The sequence below is a fragment of the Ursus maritimus genome, unplaced genomic scaffold (genome assembly GCF_017311325.1).
Source record: "Ursus maritimus isolate PB19 unplaced genomic scaffold, ASM1731132v1 scaffold_5, whole genome shotgun sequence".
In the NCBI taxonomy this organism is placed as follows: Eukaryota; Metazoa; Chordata; class Mammalia; order Carnivora; family Ursidae; genus Ursus; species Ursus maritimus.
The window spans coordinates 3,735,861-3,754,153 of record NW_024426663.1 but is presented as its reverse complement, the minus strand read 5'-3'; the positions used below and the strand labels follow the sequence as shown (position 1 = coordinate 3,754,153).

At 33.9% G+C, this 18,293-nt stretch overlaps 1 protein-coding gene across 7 annotated transcripts in view; it reads left to right on the top strand.

Moving 5' to 3' along the window:
- The window catches only part of FER (FER tyrosine kinase), a 424,607-nt gene that overhangs the window by 86,836 nt on the left and 319,478 nt on the right, over positions 1-18,293 (top strand). For all 7 annotated transcript variants that reach the window (XM_040621988.1, XM_040621989.1, XM_040621985.1 and 4 more), the window contains 3 exons: positions 10,161-10,344; positions 13,005-13,142; positions 13,707-13,826. In XM_040621988.1, the coding sequence (XP_040477922.1) occupies positions 10,161-10,344; positions 13,005-13,142; positions 13,707-13,826 (442 nt within the window). The remainder of the gene's footprint in view (positions 1-10,160; positions 10,345-13,004; positions 13,143-13,706; positions 13,827-18,293) is intronic.

Genomic DNA, 18,293 nt, shown 5'->3' with positions numbered 1-18,293 from the left:
CAACGTTTTTGATGACTGATCCAATACGTCATCCTTTTTTATGTGTGTATCTGTTTAAAGACACCTTCTTTAATATATGTTGTTGATTTATTAACATTGAACTCAAAGCCAACAGTGTTACAACTCATGACTAAACAAAGCTATCTGACACGTATTTTCTCTATAAAGCATGTTATAGCCTTCTTGATCATAAGAATACTAGACAATGCTTGAGCATTATGTTTAGCCATTTTAGACAGCAAAATCATCAAAAGCACAAAAATGCAATCAATGTGGAACTACATAGACTTCAAAACGGACAGTTTACAGTACAGGAGCCGAAACAAAAAGGCAGAGGTAGCCTTGTTTGACCTCGCTTGGGAACCTGTGTATCAAACGACTCCTTTGCTGCTCTGTGCATGTGCGTATTTGCAATTGGCCTGGAAAGCCCTGTGTGTACTGATTTGGGATTACAAATTTTAGGCAGTAGGCGAATTCAGAAATATAGAATTCATCAGCAATGAAAGCTGATGAATGGGATGTAGTGTGTGAGAGAAAGCAGTCAAGGATGATTTCAAGATTTTTGGCCTGAACAACTGGAAGGATGGTATTATTTTTAACTAAGATGGAGAAAAATGTAGGAGGAGCAGATTTGTAGGTGAAGATCAGGAGTTTGGTTTTATTTATTTATTTATTTATTTTTTAAAGATTTTATTTTTTTATTCAACAGAGATAGAGATAGCCAGCGAGAGAGGGAACACAAGCAGGGGGAGTGGGAGAGGAAGAAGCAGGCTCATAGCAGAGGAGCCTGATGTGGGGCTCGATCCCATAACGCCAGGATCACGCCCTGAGCCGAAGCCAGGCGCTTAACCGCTGTGCCACCCAGGCGCCCCAGGAGTTTGGTTTTAGATTCTTATTAGGTATCTAAGTGGAGACATCAAGTTTGTACTTGAATCTGTAGCTCTGGAGAATCCTGGGAGAGGTCTGGAGTAAAAATATAAACTTGAATATTAGTTGGTATTTAAAGCCATGCTGTTTGATGACATTACCAAAGGTGTTAATTAAGATGGGAAGAAGAAGAGTCCTAAGATGAAGCCCAACATTAAGAAGTCAGGGAAATGAGGAAGAAATTGTAAAGAACACTAAGATAAAAGGAAAACCAAAAGCATGTGTTATTCTGGAAGTCTGCTGGGGGAGGAAAGGACTTCAGGGGAGAACAAGAGATCATTTAGGTTAAGTAGTGCTAAAACATAAGATGAGGACCAATGTTTGGATTTCGTAAAGTGTAGGTAATTGGTGACTTTCAAAAAAGCACTTTCAATATTGCAGTAAAGGGAAAAGCTTAAATGGGGTGGGTTTAAGAAAGAATGAGAGAAAAGAACCTGGAGATCACTGGTACAGACAAATCGTTTCAGTAGTTTTGTGGTAAAAGAAAGAAGAGAGGGAGGTAACTGAAAGTAGTCAGGGGAGGATTTTTTTTTTTTTTTTAATTAAGAGCAACTACAGCTTTTTTTGCTTATGAAAATGCTCTAGGAGAAAAGGAAAAGCTGACGAGGCAGCAGAATGAAGGAAGAATGGCTGTAGTAATGTCCTTGAGTAGGTAAGAGGTGATGAATCTAGTCCCCAAGTGAATGGATTGGTTTTAGTCAGGAACAAGAGCAGTTTATTCATAGTAATAGTCTAAGAGAGAAGGCCACGTATATAGCTTTATTCAGATAACAAGGTAGATATTCTGGTTAGAGCTTGTTGAAATTTTCTAGAGATTACTTTTCTTAATGGGGTTCCTGGGCTCCCTCTTCACAGTTACGTGATTCCAAATTCAAAATCACAGATATAAACCAGTAAGTGTACAGTGAAGAGTTTGTCTTCTACCCATTCCCTATTTTTTTTCTCCCGAGGCAATGAATACTTTGTTTCTTCTAGATATATTTTATGTATGTCCTGTAGCTTTTAAGCCACTTAATTAAAGGTATTCACCAACTTATTGGATAATTTGTGCATTATAGTACATTATTCAGAGTTTGAGGCCACTTACTGGTTGGTTTTTCATGCTAAATAAATGGTGATCTCTATACTTCTCCCTCTATAATTATATCCTAACATTATTATGACTGTTTTGTGAGCCTTTTTTTTTTTTTAACTTTCTTTGTAAGCATCTTTTAAGAAAAGGCTATTTGTCCCTCATAGAACATCATTTAAAAATTTAAAGGATGAAAACACCTCATTTGTTGGGAATGTTGTTATTCCACACATTTGACTAGTCTTATGAAGTAGAATGATAGTTTTGTTTTTTTGTTTTTTGTTTTCATTCTGGCTAGATCCATGTATTACTGTTGCTCATAGTGGAATACCAGCTTTGAAACATACATATTGAAACCAAGTTTTCTTTTTTAGTTTAGAAAGTCAGTATTTTTATATCTAAAGAAAAATCATTGAGACATTTCATCTGTAGACTAAATAACTTCAATTTTTTAGATTTAATGAATATTCAGATACTTTTGAATTTTGATCAGATTTCCACAGCTTTCGATTTTTAACCTTTATTTTGACATTATTTCAGACATACTGAAGTGTTGAAAAACTAATACAAAGAATACCCATATACCCTTCACTCATATTCCCCAAATATTGATATTTTACCACTTTTGCTTTATCTTTTCTTTCTCTGTATGTGAGAGAGAGAAAAACTGAAAGTGACTCCATGTGTTCCTGTCATTCATTGAGCACTTATTTTCTGGCTCGTCTTATACTTTTCATGCTCTAGACCCTGCTCCATTTTTCTAAGGTACCGTAGTTCCTTTTAATGGCTTTCCATTTAGTATTTAGAAACCATTATTTGGGCACTGGGTGTGCTCATTGCTACTGGGGTGTCTTTGTTCTAGGTTCTCTCAATGACAGAGATAAGAAATAAGCAAATGTATATACATACATGCCCACAAGTATATCTTGTGTATGTCTATATAGTTTCTAAATCTGTTTATCTGTATTAAAACTGTAGAGTTTGTATTGATATTTCCAATTCTAGTCCAATGCCATGTTCATTCTGTATTTTCCTATCCATGTATTTGCAACTTTTTTCTCTGACAGTGAGAAATCTAGCTTCTGTTAGTTACAATCTACTTACTTGTTAAATCCTAAAATAACAGAAAGTAATTTCAGAGTTACTAACTCATGCCTCTGAAAAAAGAAACTACAATTCATTACTTCTTTAGAGCTCTTTTGTCTTTAGTCTTTCATTGTAATCAAATATTGTTTTCCAGCTTTACTTAGGTTGATTCTTTTCTTCCCCATTCCTTTCAGTGTGATTATGTTATTCACTGGAAATATAGGTTCGTTCACGTGTTCCTGTTGTATCTCTTTTTAAGTTGTTTTTTCCTCTCTTATTCTTATTGATTTTCATCTGTTTCATTAATGGTTAAAAATTAATTGTTCCAAAAGTCAGAACTGTATAAAACTATATACTTAGAAAACTATATCTTCTTTAATTATTTCTCTTTCTTTCTTACACAAAAACTATCATACTATGATACTCCTTTTCACTTTGCTTTTCTACTTGATAGTGTATCCTAAAAATTACAATAGTGGTTTGTAGCTTCAGTTTGTAGCTTAATTTCTCATTCTTTTTAACTGTTAGTGCTTCATTATAAGTTCATTCAAGTACTTTCTGTATATGGACACACAGTTTTGTCTAATTTTTCCAGTTATATACACTAGTACCATGAATAGCCTGTGTGTGTGTGTGTGTTTTAATCATTGGAGGAATATCTTAAACGTAAATTCCTAGAAGTGTGTGATTGCAGGTATAAAATATAGTGTATGTAGTTTATACCTTCTATAAAGATTGTAGCAATCTGCATTCCTATCAGAAATGTGTAAGTGTGTCTGTTTCTGCACACACTTGTCAAAACAGAGTGTTTGCCAATCTGCTAGGTGAAGAATAACATCTCATAATTTTACTTGGCATTTCTTTTATTATGAGTGAGGGAGTGAGATTGACCATCTTTTTATGTTTAAAGTCCGTTTAAAGTTTTTTTGTTTGTTTGTTTGTTTTTTTTGGTGTGTGGATTGTCTTTTGCTCATTTTTTCTTTCAAGTTTTTGGTCTTTTTTTCCTTAAATTTTAAGAATTTTCAAGTGTATTACAGTGAATATATCTTTATCTGTTATTCATGGTACATATATTTTCTACTAGTTTATTGGTTGTCATTTGACTTGGTTTAATGTGTTTTCTTCTGCTGACGAATGATGATACTGTAGCTACTGATATTACTATGAGAAATAAACTGTCCTTTGTCTCTGTCCCAGGAGACTTGTGTCTTCTGCCCACCTCTATGAAGTTGAGGCAGGCTAAATCGTTAGCTTGCACATAGAGTAAAATCTTGTACCCTTGATGCTCTTGACAAAGATTGATGTGTCCTTTTATCTATCTATTTTTTAATATTTTATTTTTTTAATATTTTATTTAGTTTTTTGACAGAAAGAGAGAGAGATCACAAGTAGGCAGAGCAGCAGGCAGAGAGAGAGGGAGAAGCAGGCTCCCTGCTGAGCAGGGAGCCCGATGTGGGGCTTGATCCCAGGACCCTGGGATCATGACCTGAGCTGAAGGCAGATGCTTAACCAACTGAGCCACCCAGGCGCCCCTTATTTATCTGTTTTTATTTTCTTTTTTTTTTTTCTGCAGCATTTGGTTCCTCTCTTGCTTCTTTTTTTCCATCACAGTTTCCCAAGTTCCTTCATTTTAGCCACTTCTCCCCCTGGCATGTTACCTTTCTAAGACTGTTTCCCTTGCCTTTCACATGCACTTTTAGTTCCCTTCCTTGCAGTCAGTGCTGTGATCTACCATTATGCTTTTCCGGTATTTTTCACATGTGGAATGAACTTTCTTCTTCTAATAATGGTTTTACATCAATCTTAAGTACACTGCTAGCTTTGCCCTTTTTCTTTCTCTCTTTTTCTTCTGTTTTTAGAACAGCCCTTGGTGTCCATGGAGGCTTGCAGTGGGAGGGTGAGAGATCTTTTGCAGAGATTTGGTGTTTATTTTTCTACTCATAGACAATTTAAAATTTGGACATTCTCTGCCTGTTATGCTGAGTATCTGGGCTTATTTATTTTTCTTTTTGTTATTAAATTTTCAGATGCTGTGTGGGAAATTCAGAATTATGCTGTTGCTTCATCACAGCTACCCAGAATCTTCCCCTTCACAGCTCTGTTACATTCTAGAATATAGATTCGAGCATGGTATACCATTCAGTTTATAGGTTATGAAAAGATTGTTGGGCAGCTGAATCTAGCTGTATGCAAGGAAACGATATTGCACAGAGAGAGCTTACTCTTTAAAGGTATTTTATTCAATTTTTAAGTAAACTATCACTGTTTTCATTCCTTGAACAATTTAGAGCCCATAACACATGTCCAATAAATATTTCTTGATTGATATATCTATTTTTCTTATGCCAGGAAATTTATTAAAAATAGCACAGTATGGATATACCTATTGTACTTTTTAATGCTTTATAGGAACATATGATCAAGAGGTTTTTTCCAGCTCTCCAAATTCTGTGTCTTCCTTAACCTTTGCTATTGCATTTCAACAGTTTTTTTGCCATTCAGTCTCTGTCACAACCCAGTGAATTGATAAGGGCAGATAATTTAACTCCCAGGATTGGAAATTAGAAGCTAATATTTAGGTTATAAAACTTGCTTGGGTTGCATAGCTAATCAAAGGAGAAGCTGAGACAAAAACCAACTTAACTTTGCTTTTGTCTGAACAGCACTGAGTAAAATGTTCCCACATGTCATACTTGAATTTTAACTTCCATGTGAAAAAACGTATGTGGACATTTGCCCAAGTAACTCATAAATTAGGATGAATTCTTGTTCATTTTCTTCTTGCTTGGAGTAATGAGTAGAAATTGTACAGTTGAGGAGGAATGTTTTGAAAGGAAGGAAAAATGTAAGATGGTAGAATGTTCAGTTACCCAAATGAAAGCAGAGTTCTCTTGCAGGCATTTTACTTTTTGAAAACAATCACTTCTCATTTATTATCAGGAGGCTTTCCACCATAATATTTAACAAATGGTAAACACTTCCAAAGTTTATAATAAAAAATACTTGACTTTCTAGACTAGCTTAATGAGTAGTCTTGCCTGTCTCTTGTAAATGTCAAACTTACATAATTGAGTTTTGCTAGCTTCATAATATTGTTTATGGCATGACATGTTGTATATACACTCTGTTATTACAAACATTAAACAGATTTGTCAACAAGTGGTGGCAAAAGAATTATAATTCATTCTCTTTGTGGAATTCATTATGTGGAGGAGGAAAAATTGGACGTTTTCCTCCCTGTTAATTGACACATAGGACAACTTCATGCCCTGCTTCGATGCCTCTCATCATTAAAAAAAAAAAAGTCATATAGCAACAGAGGTGTAATTCTGTGTCTGTCAATAAAAATTTACTTGCTCTGCATATGTTACATTAATTTTAAGCTCAAGTGTAGTTATTTAAAAGTTAAGAAAGGGTAATAGTGATGTGAAATAGCCTGCACCAAGAAGCTATGTGGCAAAAATTGTGTTTGGTAGTTTTTTGCAACATATTTTAGGAAGTGGATGGAATTGAAAAAAAATTTTTTTGTAATTGGTTTCACAGAGTATTACTATTTCTTGAATTTTCTTATATAGTTTTTATGGGGCCTAAATAATTATTTTAAAGCAAATCAGGAAAAAATATAATAGAATCCCTTTCCAAATCATGGCAAGTGAGCATGTTTTTGAACCTTTTTGTTCATTTCTACAGGGGAGGGAGGGTGGGAGGGAGATATAGATAGGTTGATCGGTCATGTGCATACACAAGTACACCTTATAACCGGATGCATAAGTGTGGTGAGCTATAGAGTACAAAGCAAACAAACCAAAAACCTACTAAGACATACACCCAAATTCAGTTTTAAACCCAAAGCTCTTTTTAAAGACTTTATTATTAGTAGTAGTATTTTAATGTAGTAAATTCTGACTTGGATGTTTTCAAAGGCATTTAAGTTTTTCTAAATTGTGTTAATGACCACTAATAAACTGTTGATAATTCAATTTGGTTGTAATAGTCTTTTTCAGATTGTTTCTCATATACTAGATATGATAAAGGAAAAAAAGTGAGAAATTCTTAACTTTTCTAATGTTATTTTAGATTACAAAATCTTAGCTGAGTGTTGCATATTTAGTGCATCATTTTTCACCAGCTAGAAAGACAGATGGGTAGTGTGCAGCTTAAAAATCTGTGCAAATAGGAGGACAGATGGGTGGTTTAAATGTCTCCATGAAAATGTTTGTGTGGAGAGCTTGACTCCTGAAGTTACACTAAAAAATCCAAGTAATTAATTAGGAATAATAGAGTTCATATAAAAAGTAATATTTTTTTAAATGACATAAAATATGAAATTAATTGAGTTTACTACATAATTATACTTTTTGAATTTATAATAAAAATTAACAAATTAGAACACAGTACTTAAATATTCTTGCCTGATAAATGCTTGCCTTATTTTCTTCTTATCAACATGTAGACTCTAGAAAACTTCTTTATTACTTGGGATCAATTTGTCTGTGTAATTGTATATGACTTTTGGAACCGTCAGAATTTGCCAAATTTTAAATACATTATCCTTAAACTAGCTAAAAAATGGTGAACAAAATTAAAGAACAAAAGAAAAGGGCCTCTAACGGGCTGCTCTGACAGCTTCTGCAGCAGGTGTTTGTGGACTTTTCTGTCTCAGTCAGGCATTAATGTGATTTGGCTTCCAGCCAAAACATTGATTTCAACTTGGTCGGGTATGCACTTTGGCTCTTAGGTATTCGTTTCATATAGGAGTCTCATCCTGACTTGTGTGGATAGGGAGAAAAGGGGTTGTTATTTTAGAGGGAGGCTCTGAGGCTGGCCGTTGATGTGTCAAATGCATTGACTCTGGAGACATTTTCTGAAATGTATTTTTGCAAGAAGGATGACAAGTAGCAGTATTTATGGAAAAATAAATATAGTATCCTATGTAAAAAACTATTATAGTGATTGAATATGTAGGAGAATGTGTTCCTGAGAATCTTAAAAATCATTCATGATTAGTATTATTGAAGTGATTTGTAATTGTGAAGGTAAAAAAGATTATCCCTAGTGCCATATAGAATGAGTAAAAATTTCTAGGGATTTGTATTAACTGAGGCAAAAAAAAAATATATATATATATATATATATTGGTTTTTCAATGAAGATTTTAAAAGTTGAAAATCAAATATAATAGAATTTTTTTTTAAATCACAGGGCATCCTTCATAGTAAGGATAATAAGGATGCCTTTCATGAATTTATTTCAGTTATATATTTAAAAATGTATATGATAATTGGCTCATGACATAAAATATACTATCCTGTGAGTTGTAGTCAAAAAGTGAGAAAATCCACTTCTGTAGTGGCTCATGTTATTTTTTTCTGATCCCTTCAGATCAGAACAGAATTAATATATTTACTCCCATCCTCCCAGTCTGGTGTTAGAACCTGTTTCCAGACAGCAATGAGAAGGGCTAGAAAAGATACTCTGTTGATTAAAATATTTTCTCCTTGAGAAGTTCTTTGTGTTATACAGCAAAACAGGTTATCTAGGGCAGCAATTTGCAAGTAACTTGAGTAATTAATAATATCCCCATGTGCAGGAACCAGCTAATGGACTATGGCTAGAGAATTATGTATGCCCTGTAAAATAATTCTGTGCAGTTCCCTAGAAGTCCGTGGTGGTTCCAGTGTTCGGAACCACTAGCATTTATAGGTAGCAGAGATCTACCAGTGTGCTGGAAAGATTTCCTTTTTCACCAGCTGAATGGTACCTATGCCTGAGAATTAGAGGGGAGAGGAGAAAGGCAAGGGAACTGTTCTTACTCTCTTGCTCTGCCTGTGCATATCTGAGGGTCTGCGGTCTCCTCTCTCCGCAAAAACACTGATTTTTCTCGGCTTTTGATCCTGGGCTAGTGACGTCTTCCAACAGTGAACGCTTTTCCAACTCCTACCTAGAGGGATTACCCAGAGGGGTGCCAAGCCACAACAGAGTGGCGGCACAGGAGAGCCTGTGTCGTCAAAAATTCTCAACATAGATCTATTTTTGGGAGAAGATTCGTGTGGAGGATTCTCCTTGGAAAGAGGGCAAAAATTAATAAATATTTTGAAAAGTTTATTTCCTGAATCTAAATAATTGACAAGAAATATTTGGTTTGCATCAAAAATTGAAGACCTGCTTAAAAATTTTATTCATAGAGTCATTTATATTGTCAATCTGTAAATATTTTCTGAATTATTTTAGTAAAGGCACCTCAAAAAGTTTTAATTCATAATATTATCAGTATCTCCTGTACTTCTCCCATATCAGGGTTAAATTTCTCTGCTTGATTTTCAAGTCATTCACACCCTAAAACTGCCCTACCTCTATAGACATATTGCCTTCACTTCCTTAAAACTTACTGTCTTTGAGCTTATTTCTTTGCTTGCCTATGTAATTTTACTTATTCTCTCCGTATTTTCCCTCAGTATTCCAATTCACCAGACTAGGGGCTCTATGTTGAGGACTTGGTTTTGCTAGGTGCTGAATTCCTAGTGTTTAGCACAGTTCCTGGCGGTGATCGGTTAATAAAATTCATTGAATGAAAGGAAGAAAGGGAGGAATTATTGTCCATTCTGTCTTTCCTATTCCTTCCTGGGCATGCCCCATGTTTGGTTTTTTTACAAAGCCTCTTCTGACTCCCCTTGTCTTTATGACACCTCAAATACAGACCCCAAAATTTAACATTATTTATAAACTTTCTTATTTCTTTGGTTATACAGTTTCATGTGCATTGTTGTTTCAATTTGGTGTGAGCTTCTTGAAAATGAGAAGGGTCATCTTTCTGTATAATTTTATAAAAAAATTGTACTTTAACTTACATTCACCAAACATTTACTGTAATATATGCCTCCTTCACAGCAGCCTGTATGCACAGTACTGGCAAATAAGTAGTACTTTGCATAGAGCTGCGCATATAGTATATGTTCAATAAAATTTTGATTATTCATAAAATGTGTGAAATATAAAATAGTGGTCATTCAGTTTGCATATAGAGGAAATAAAACTTCTTTATGTCTTTGTTAACTTTCTTCAATGTTTTCTTCAGGGAAAGAAACCGAAAAGGCCAAGGAACGATACGACAAAGCGACAATGAAGCTTCATATGTTGCATAATCAGTATGTATTGGCATTGAAAGGGGCACAGCTTCATCAGAATCAGTATTATGACACCACACTTCCTTTGCTTCTGGACTCCTTACAAAAGATGCAAGAAGAAATGATCAAAGCATTGTAAGTTACATTTCCTATTTGGCATTTTTATTTAATTTAATTAATGTTATTTTCTCTCCTAGGTAAGCTTTTGGATTGAAGTTGTCTGTGTTTTGTGAACTTCATTATTGACCCGGACCACTGCGTATTTCAGATCTGTTTTACCTTGGTCCTTCTTGATTTTCACTTCTGGTATCCATTCAGTTTATTATCATCTCCTAAACCCTCCAGCTAGCCCTAAAAATGGTCCTTCTCTTTGTATGTTTTTATTCTACTCCCATTAGCTGGAAATTTAGGTAAAAAAAAGTTCATTAGTTCATAGGTGTGAAGAAGTGAATATCTATATTCAGAGGGCTGTATTTGAATATCAAGCAACTGAGAAGTCCAAAGGAAATAACTTTTTTAAGTTTTTAATTTTAATTCCAGTATAGTTAACATACAGTGTGATATTAGTTTCAGGTGTACAATGTAGTGACTCAGCAATTCCATACATTACTCTATGCCCATTGCGGTAAGTGTATTCTTGATCCCCTTTATCTCTTTCACCTGTCACCCTACCGCCTCCCCTCTGGTAACCATCAAGTTTGTTCTCTTAGAGTCTGTTTCTTGGTTTCTCTCTCTCGCTCTGTCTTTTTTCCTTTGCTCATTTTATTTGTTGTTGTTTCTTAAATTCCACACGAGTGAAATCATATGGTATTTGTCTTTCTCTGATTGACTGACTTCACTTCGCATTATACTCTAGCTCCATCAAGGGAAAGAATTTTTTGAAGGTTTATTTGCCAGCTTTATTGTGTGAGATTAAAATCAACAAATGTTTATTGAAGTTCTACTGTATGCAAAACATGCTGCCTGTGATATGACCACAATTTCTGCCTTCAAGGAGCTAACAATACACTTCGGGCAGTATGTCAAAAGGGAGTATGTCCATGTTTACCATAGACATCAGTACAAGACAACAGAGAAAGATAAGCCACTCTTTGGTAGACTTCATCTGCTTTATTTTTCAGCTGCTTTATTAGGTGATCTCCCATTTTCCAGTGAAAAGATAAAATGTTTTTAGTTGACTTGAATATGTAAACTTTTAATGGTATTGATAAAATATCTCCTTAAAATATTTAATGTATAAATTTATGTATACTTTATTTTTTAATTAATTTTTTAAAGATTTATTTATTTTAGAGAGAGCACACGAGTACATGAGGGGGGAGGGGCAGAGGGAGAGAGAGGATCTCAAGTAGACTCCCTGCTGAGCTGCACGCAGGGCTCCATCTCAGCACCCTGAGATCATGACCTGAGCCGAAATCAAGAGTCAGATGTTTAACAGACTGAGCCACCCAGGCACCCCATAGTTATGTCTACTTTAGATGATATATTGTTGATTCAGAAATACTTCCTTTCCTGCTCTCATTTCATGAGTCATTATTTTTTCAAACTCTTCACATGAATCTTCAATAATGGCATCTTCATCATCACTAGATGTCTTTTTGAAACATAGCAGTTTCCTGTAGCATACTATCTTTAACAGTAAATTATTTTAGATCTAGTATTTAAAATATTCAAGCATGATGATTTCACTGAAATTGAATTCCATGTCACATTCATTTAACAACATTAGGAGAATTCATTTTTTAGAATTCCATTTGTCCTGAAGGTGGATATTAATAATCATCCCCACATCATATTATGGTATTGCTTTATGAGAGTTATCTAGATAGGGTCATTTACATTAATATCATTCAGTACTTTCACTTCTGTGGTCAGAACCCCAGGGATATTTACTAAATCTGTTTTAAATTTCTCTGCCTTCCCCTTTTCTTTAAATTTTGTCAGGTGATTTCTGTAATCATTTCAAATTAGCATTGCCTGAAGCAGTTTAATTTTTTTTTTTAACCCAAACAGCATTTGGCTATTGGGAGAATACTAAATAAGAGAGATCTTGTAAATAATAATTTTTTGAGTGATGATTTGGGAAAAGAAAAGCAAATTATGCCTTATATTTATTTGGGAAAAGGCAAGATAAGCCTGTCTGTCCATACTTGTTATTGAGGCCACTTTTGACCAGTGGTATATTTTCACAGCATAGCATTCTTAGGTTGGAGATCAGGTCTTTGCTACAGAATAGCTTTAACTTTTGTAATCATTAGATAAAGCTATTATGTTTTATGACATTTTTCCTATTGACTGGAGGTCAGGAGAAGAGCTCTAGATGTCATTTAAGGTATAGAACCAGGGGAACTCTGTAAGTAGACAGGAAAGAGCAGGGGCCCAGGAGCAAGAGAAGACCAATTTGAGGAAGTAGCAGCCACTGGAGAGAAACGTTAAAGGGAGAGGAGTTGATCTGCAGTCCCATGTGATGGAGCTGAACATTCCTATGACAATCTTTTGAAATAGAAAGTGATCAACCTGACCTTACATTTTGGACATGTCAAATACATGTTGGAAAAGGTGATGCCTTATTCTAGATCATTTGCAATTATTATATTATATCAAATGTAAATTGTTAATCTGTGCCTTTGTATAATCCCTTTACTATCCAGGTATATGAAATAAGGTGGTGCATAAAAATCACTATCTGTAAATATTGGTATTACATTTCTTATGTTTATTGTTCTGAATCCTTCCTGGGCCTCTGTTTCCCTTGAAAACTTAAAAATGTTGTAAAATTTTATTTTTGTTTTCAGAAAAGGTATATTTGATGAATACAGCCAGATAACCAGTCTTGTTACAGAGGAAATAGTGAATGTCCATAAAGAGATTCAAATGTCAGTTGAACAGATAGACCCTAGCACAGAATATAATAATTTCATAGATGTTCACAGGTATGTATAATATTTTCGTTCCTCTTTCAGTATTTGTGATAGTATTATTGTTTTTTACCATATAGTATTTAACTAAATTAAAATAAGATATTAAAGAGCTTGTTAGGACATATGATATTCCTGATTAGTTTATCTGCTTTTAATTATTTTTATAGTTATTTCTCAGTGATAACTATTTAATTTATATAATTATCTTTACAAATTTGTCCGTTGTTAAACCTGTTTTTAATCCATAAAGTTATGTATTTTTTCAACATTTGTATGATGGTAACACTATGACTTTATATGTGTATTAAATTTATGATGCATCAATTATTTATCCATGCATACTCATTGCCATTGTGACCGGAATAAAACAGGTTAATATCCATATTCTACAAATGAAATTGAGGCTGAAATTACATGACTAGATCTTGGTGCGTGGGGTTTAATTTGATTTATTCTATTTGTATTTACTCTATTTTGTGAACATAATTTTGGATAGCAAATATTCTGCCTTTGGTGTGTATTAAGATATATTATGATAGTATGTTCATATTGATCAAAATTATTTGGCTTTATTAGAACAACGGCTGCTAAAGAGCAAGAAATTGAGTTTGATACTTCCTTATTAGAAGAAAATGAAAATCTTCAGGCAAATGAAATTATGTGGAATAATTTAACAGCAGAAAGTTTGCAAGTAATGTAAGTATTTAGAAAATCTGAACAGTTTAAATATTAGTGTTATTATTTATAGTTGTACTTTATCAGATTTAAAATTCCAATCTTTATTTTTTGCCAGTAATGAAAAGTAAATTAAAAATGAACTGATTGTTGTTTGGTCAGAAAGAAATGTTTTGAGAAATATGTTAACTTTATTCATTGTGATCACTAATTTTGTTAATTCTGAAACTCAAAATTCTGTGTGATGTTACAGTCATTTGCCCAGTTACTTATATTGGAATAATGGTTCATTCTTTTCAAAACATTATCTATCTATCTATCTATCTATCTATCTATCTATCTATCTATCTATCTATCTATGTTTATCCCACTCAATACTGAAAACTTTTTGGCAGAACCATTTTGGAAATGAGAACACTGAATGGTAAAGAAGAGACTCATAGGTGTCAGAAGGGTTTAGTATAAAAATTTGACTTTTGAGTTCTTTTCTCTTTAAGCAGGGATGTCTTCTGTTACAGACATTTAAATAAATTAGTTCTTCACCTTGTTATTGTTGTCTAATATTTTAAAGGAGTTTTGAGAAATTTTAATGTGTTTTTTAGTCCTTCTCAAGTATCAGAGGCTATTAATAGTATATTTTTAAATTTAAAAAGCATAATTAATGGAGCACCTGGATGGCTCAGTTAGTTAAGCATCTGCCTTCAGCTTGGGTTATGATCCCAGGGTCCTGGTGATCCCCGTACTGGGCTCCCCGCTCAGCGTGGAGCCTGTTTCTCGCTCTGCACATCCCTCCTGACTGTACTCTCACTCTCTCTTTCAAATAAATAAATATTTAACTCATCCCTTGATTTTTTTTTTTTTAGGAGCAACACAAGAAACATACTTATTAATAATCACTGTATGTACTTGTCTTCTGGGTCAGAACCATAGCTAGGAATGATTATGCACTCATTTGTCTTTGATATTGGACACATAGTATCATCTGACCTGTTGGCACTTTACCTCAAAAGACTCAGCCAAAAGTCCCCATCTGATGTAATTTAACAATCTCCTTTCTATTGTTCAGTAATATTGTAGTATTACAGATAATTAACTGAGTGGTAGGATCCTGGGACTAGGTCTTGGAAAGGGGTTTAATAACTTTAAAGTTGGGCAGGTGGGATGGAAGAAACTAACAAGTGCTTGTTGAATCACCTGAACAAAATGAAGGCTTAAAAGTTCTGGTGGATTGACTGTTGAATGGAAGAGGGACATTGGAGTACACTGCATTAGGAGGTTTTTCTAGTAACCATATTGGGATTCTTGAGGCTGTTCCCAAGTTTTGAACAGGAGTCTCACTTTGGTTTTAGATATACTCTTGTAATATTAGATATCTTTAAACCAGTGGTCCTCTCCCTGGGTGATTTTTGTCCCCAGGGACAATATCTAGAGATGTTTTTGTTTGTCAGGCGGGAAGGCGCTGCTGGTACCTAGCGGCTAGCTGCTAAGTATCCTTCAGTGAATAGGACAGCTGCCTGCAACAGAGAATTCTCTGCTGATAATGTTAATAGTACCAAGGTTGAGAAACTCTGCTCTAAACAATAGAGTTGAATTTATCACACGAAATGGATAGTAGAGTTTCTCAATTATTGTGCGGTGGCAGATTTCATTTTTTGATTCCTGTGCGGCTTGAAGGAATATGACATAAATTACTTGTGTTTTTTTGATCACTGTATTGTTCCCAAGTAATTTTTTCATTTATTCATCAAAATATATTTACTGTATATTTAAGGTTGCAAGGGTTAATACCTTCAAGGTATTTATGCTAAAATCAATCAATTTATTTTAATAAACACCAAAAAAGAACGAGCCTAGAAATATTAGAGTGTAATATGGTAAAATTAAAAATAGCTACCTGTTAAAAGCTTATGTAAAATAAGAGATTTTGTGACCACAGAATAATTTGTTTTATTGCTTTTCAGGGTTTAATGAGAACAAAACTAGTTATGTGCATAAATCATTATTTCTTAATTATGGTGATGAAGCAATGAAAAAAATGTAATAAATTAAGGATAATAAATCTTTGATAATGTGAAAGAAGATTTAATTGCTTATATCTTACTGAGGCAAAACTTAGCTACATTTCACTGAACAGTGTCCAAATCAGGATAGGAGTTTAAGAGCAGGTTTTCCTCAAGAATTTTATTCCAGGAATGAGTTATTCAATGTGTTTATTGGCACTGTTAAGATAATCTAAGGTAATTCCATTAAAAAATTTATGTATATACATACATATATATTTAATAAGATGCAAAGTCTTGCTTTCTTTTTACCATAATATTAGTGCTTTGAAGTTAAACTAATTTCTTTCTTGAGGCATTAATTTATTAATTTTGTTGTTGAAATGTGTTGAAATATTATATCCAAAAGAAATGAATGAAACAAATGAACAGATAGATAGCTTTAGAAAAATAAATACAAATGACCAGGAGTCCTGTGACAATAAAGAAATATCCGTTTTTAAAAAGGAAGCTACTCCACCTACCAGATTGGCAAGAATTAAATAATTTGATAATACTCACTGCTATGGAGGGTATGGAGAAATAAGCCCTCTTATAAAGTCTTGGCAGAAAGGTAAATTCATGTAAGCATTTTGGAGGATAATTTTGTAGCATACATCAAAATTGGACTTGCTCATACACTTTGAGTTGGAAATTTTACTTCTAGAACTTTAGCCTATAGGTAAGGAAGGATACGTGTGCAAGTGTAACATGGTGGATTGCCTGGTTCTGAATCCTGACAGTATGACATTACCTCTGTGAGACTGGACAGATTACTTAGTCCCTTTATATGTCGTTTTTCTCAAAAATAAAATGGTAATAATAATGGCCCCCAACTCATAGTGTTGTTGCAACGTTTACATACGTGAATAAATGTAGAATGCTTAGAATAGTCCCTGGCACATAGCAAGTTCTAGATACTGGTTTTGTTGTTTTTTAAATTACTGCTTGGGATGGATTCCAAATGCAATGCTTAGTTTTTCATGGGCTTTTGGAAATGCTTGAGGTCTGAAAACTTTTTGTTAGTTCCTAAATATGAAAAGAAAACTATGTTACAAGGTATATTATGTCACTTTCATTAATTATTAAATTTGGTAAACACAAAAATATTTCAAAATTCATAGGTTAGATTTTCTTTTTTTTTTTTCTTTTAGTTAACATACAGTGTTATATTATTTTCAGGTGCTTTTATGGGATGATCTCCAAAGTAAATGATAAAAAGCAAAAGGAAGTTATACAGTAATATTTATGGAATGAGTATTAATAAAAAATTAGTACATATATGTTTGTATATACGTTTGTATATATTTAAATCCTATGTTGGAATGGAGGTGAATGGATGAGGTGAGGAGGGAAGCTTGTTGGGGCCGATGTTTATAGTAATGTTAAATAAATGTGGTTTTATTTCTCTAATCTTTGCAGTTTTATTGTAGCGTGCCTCTCTCTAGAATATCAGCTATTTGTTTTTCCTCCCATTGTGTCACTTCCTTATTCTTTCACGAAACATTTGTTCTCCAATCACATTGCTCTATATAATTTTAGAACACTCTCAAAAGCGTTATTTGAAAATGCCAGTGTTCTATGGCCTGTGCCTCCCCATATCCTACATTTTTCCTGGGCCCATTTTAGAGCTGTAATAAGCAATAGTATAGGAAAACTTCAAAACCGTTTGTTCGTTTTGCATTCCTCTATGTTTGTTTCGGTAATCTGATGACCCTGTCCTTTGTGAAAGGTTATATTAGTTTGGAAGTGAGAATCATTAGTATTTGACTCCTGGAGAATTTTTCTAATAATGCAAGTCATACTGGCAGGCTGCCAGACTGCTGATTCGTAGTGACTGTGAAGCAGAGAAAAAAACTGGACTACATTTTTCTTGGACTCTTTAGAATTTTTGGCTAAATGTCAGATGTTGCAGATTAACATCTTTGCTGAATGAGCAAGTGAATGGAGAGGGTTTTATGGAGAGATTTCAGGGAGTTTTTCAAGAGTGGATGTCATCATCTCTGGCTTTATGTTAGGATCAGTGAAGGAGCTTTAAAAAAATGCTGATGTCTAGGACCTAACCCAAACCAATTAAATCACATTTTGTGAGGGCAAGGTCTAGGCATTGGGATTTTTTGTGAACTTTCCAGGTGACTTTATTGTGTAGACAGGATTGAAAATTTGTACCATAAATCCAGTAAAATTGTGTGTAGAAATGTGTGTATTACTCTCCGGGGGCAGGTTCCTGTAGATTTTCAGAGGGCTTCAGGACCCAAAATAGCTAAAGATTGCTACTCCACTTGAATAGGTATCTTTCATTTTAAAAGAATGTCTTTTTGTTAAACTTTTCTAAGTTGTATAGTATTATTGGAGAAAAAGTAGCATTTTTACAATAGTCTGACTGGATTACTTTTTGACTCTTTTTTTCTTCTCCTCTGCCATACTTCTGGGTCAGTGTTAAATTGTA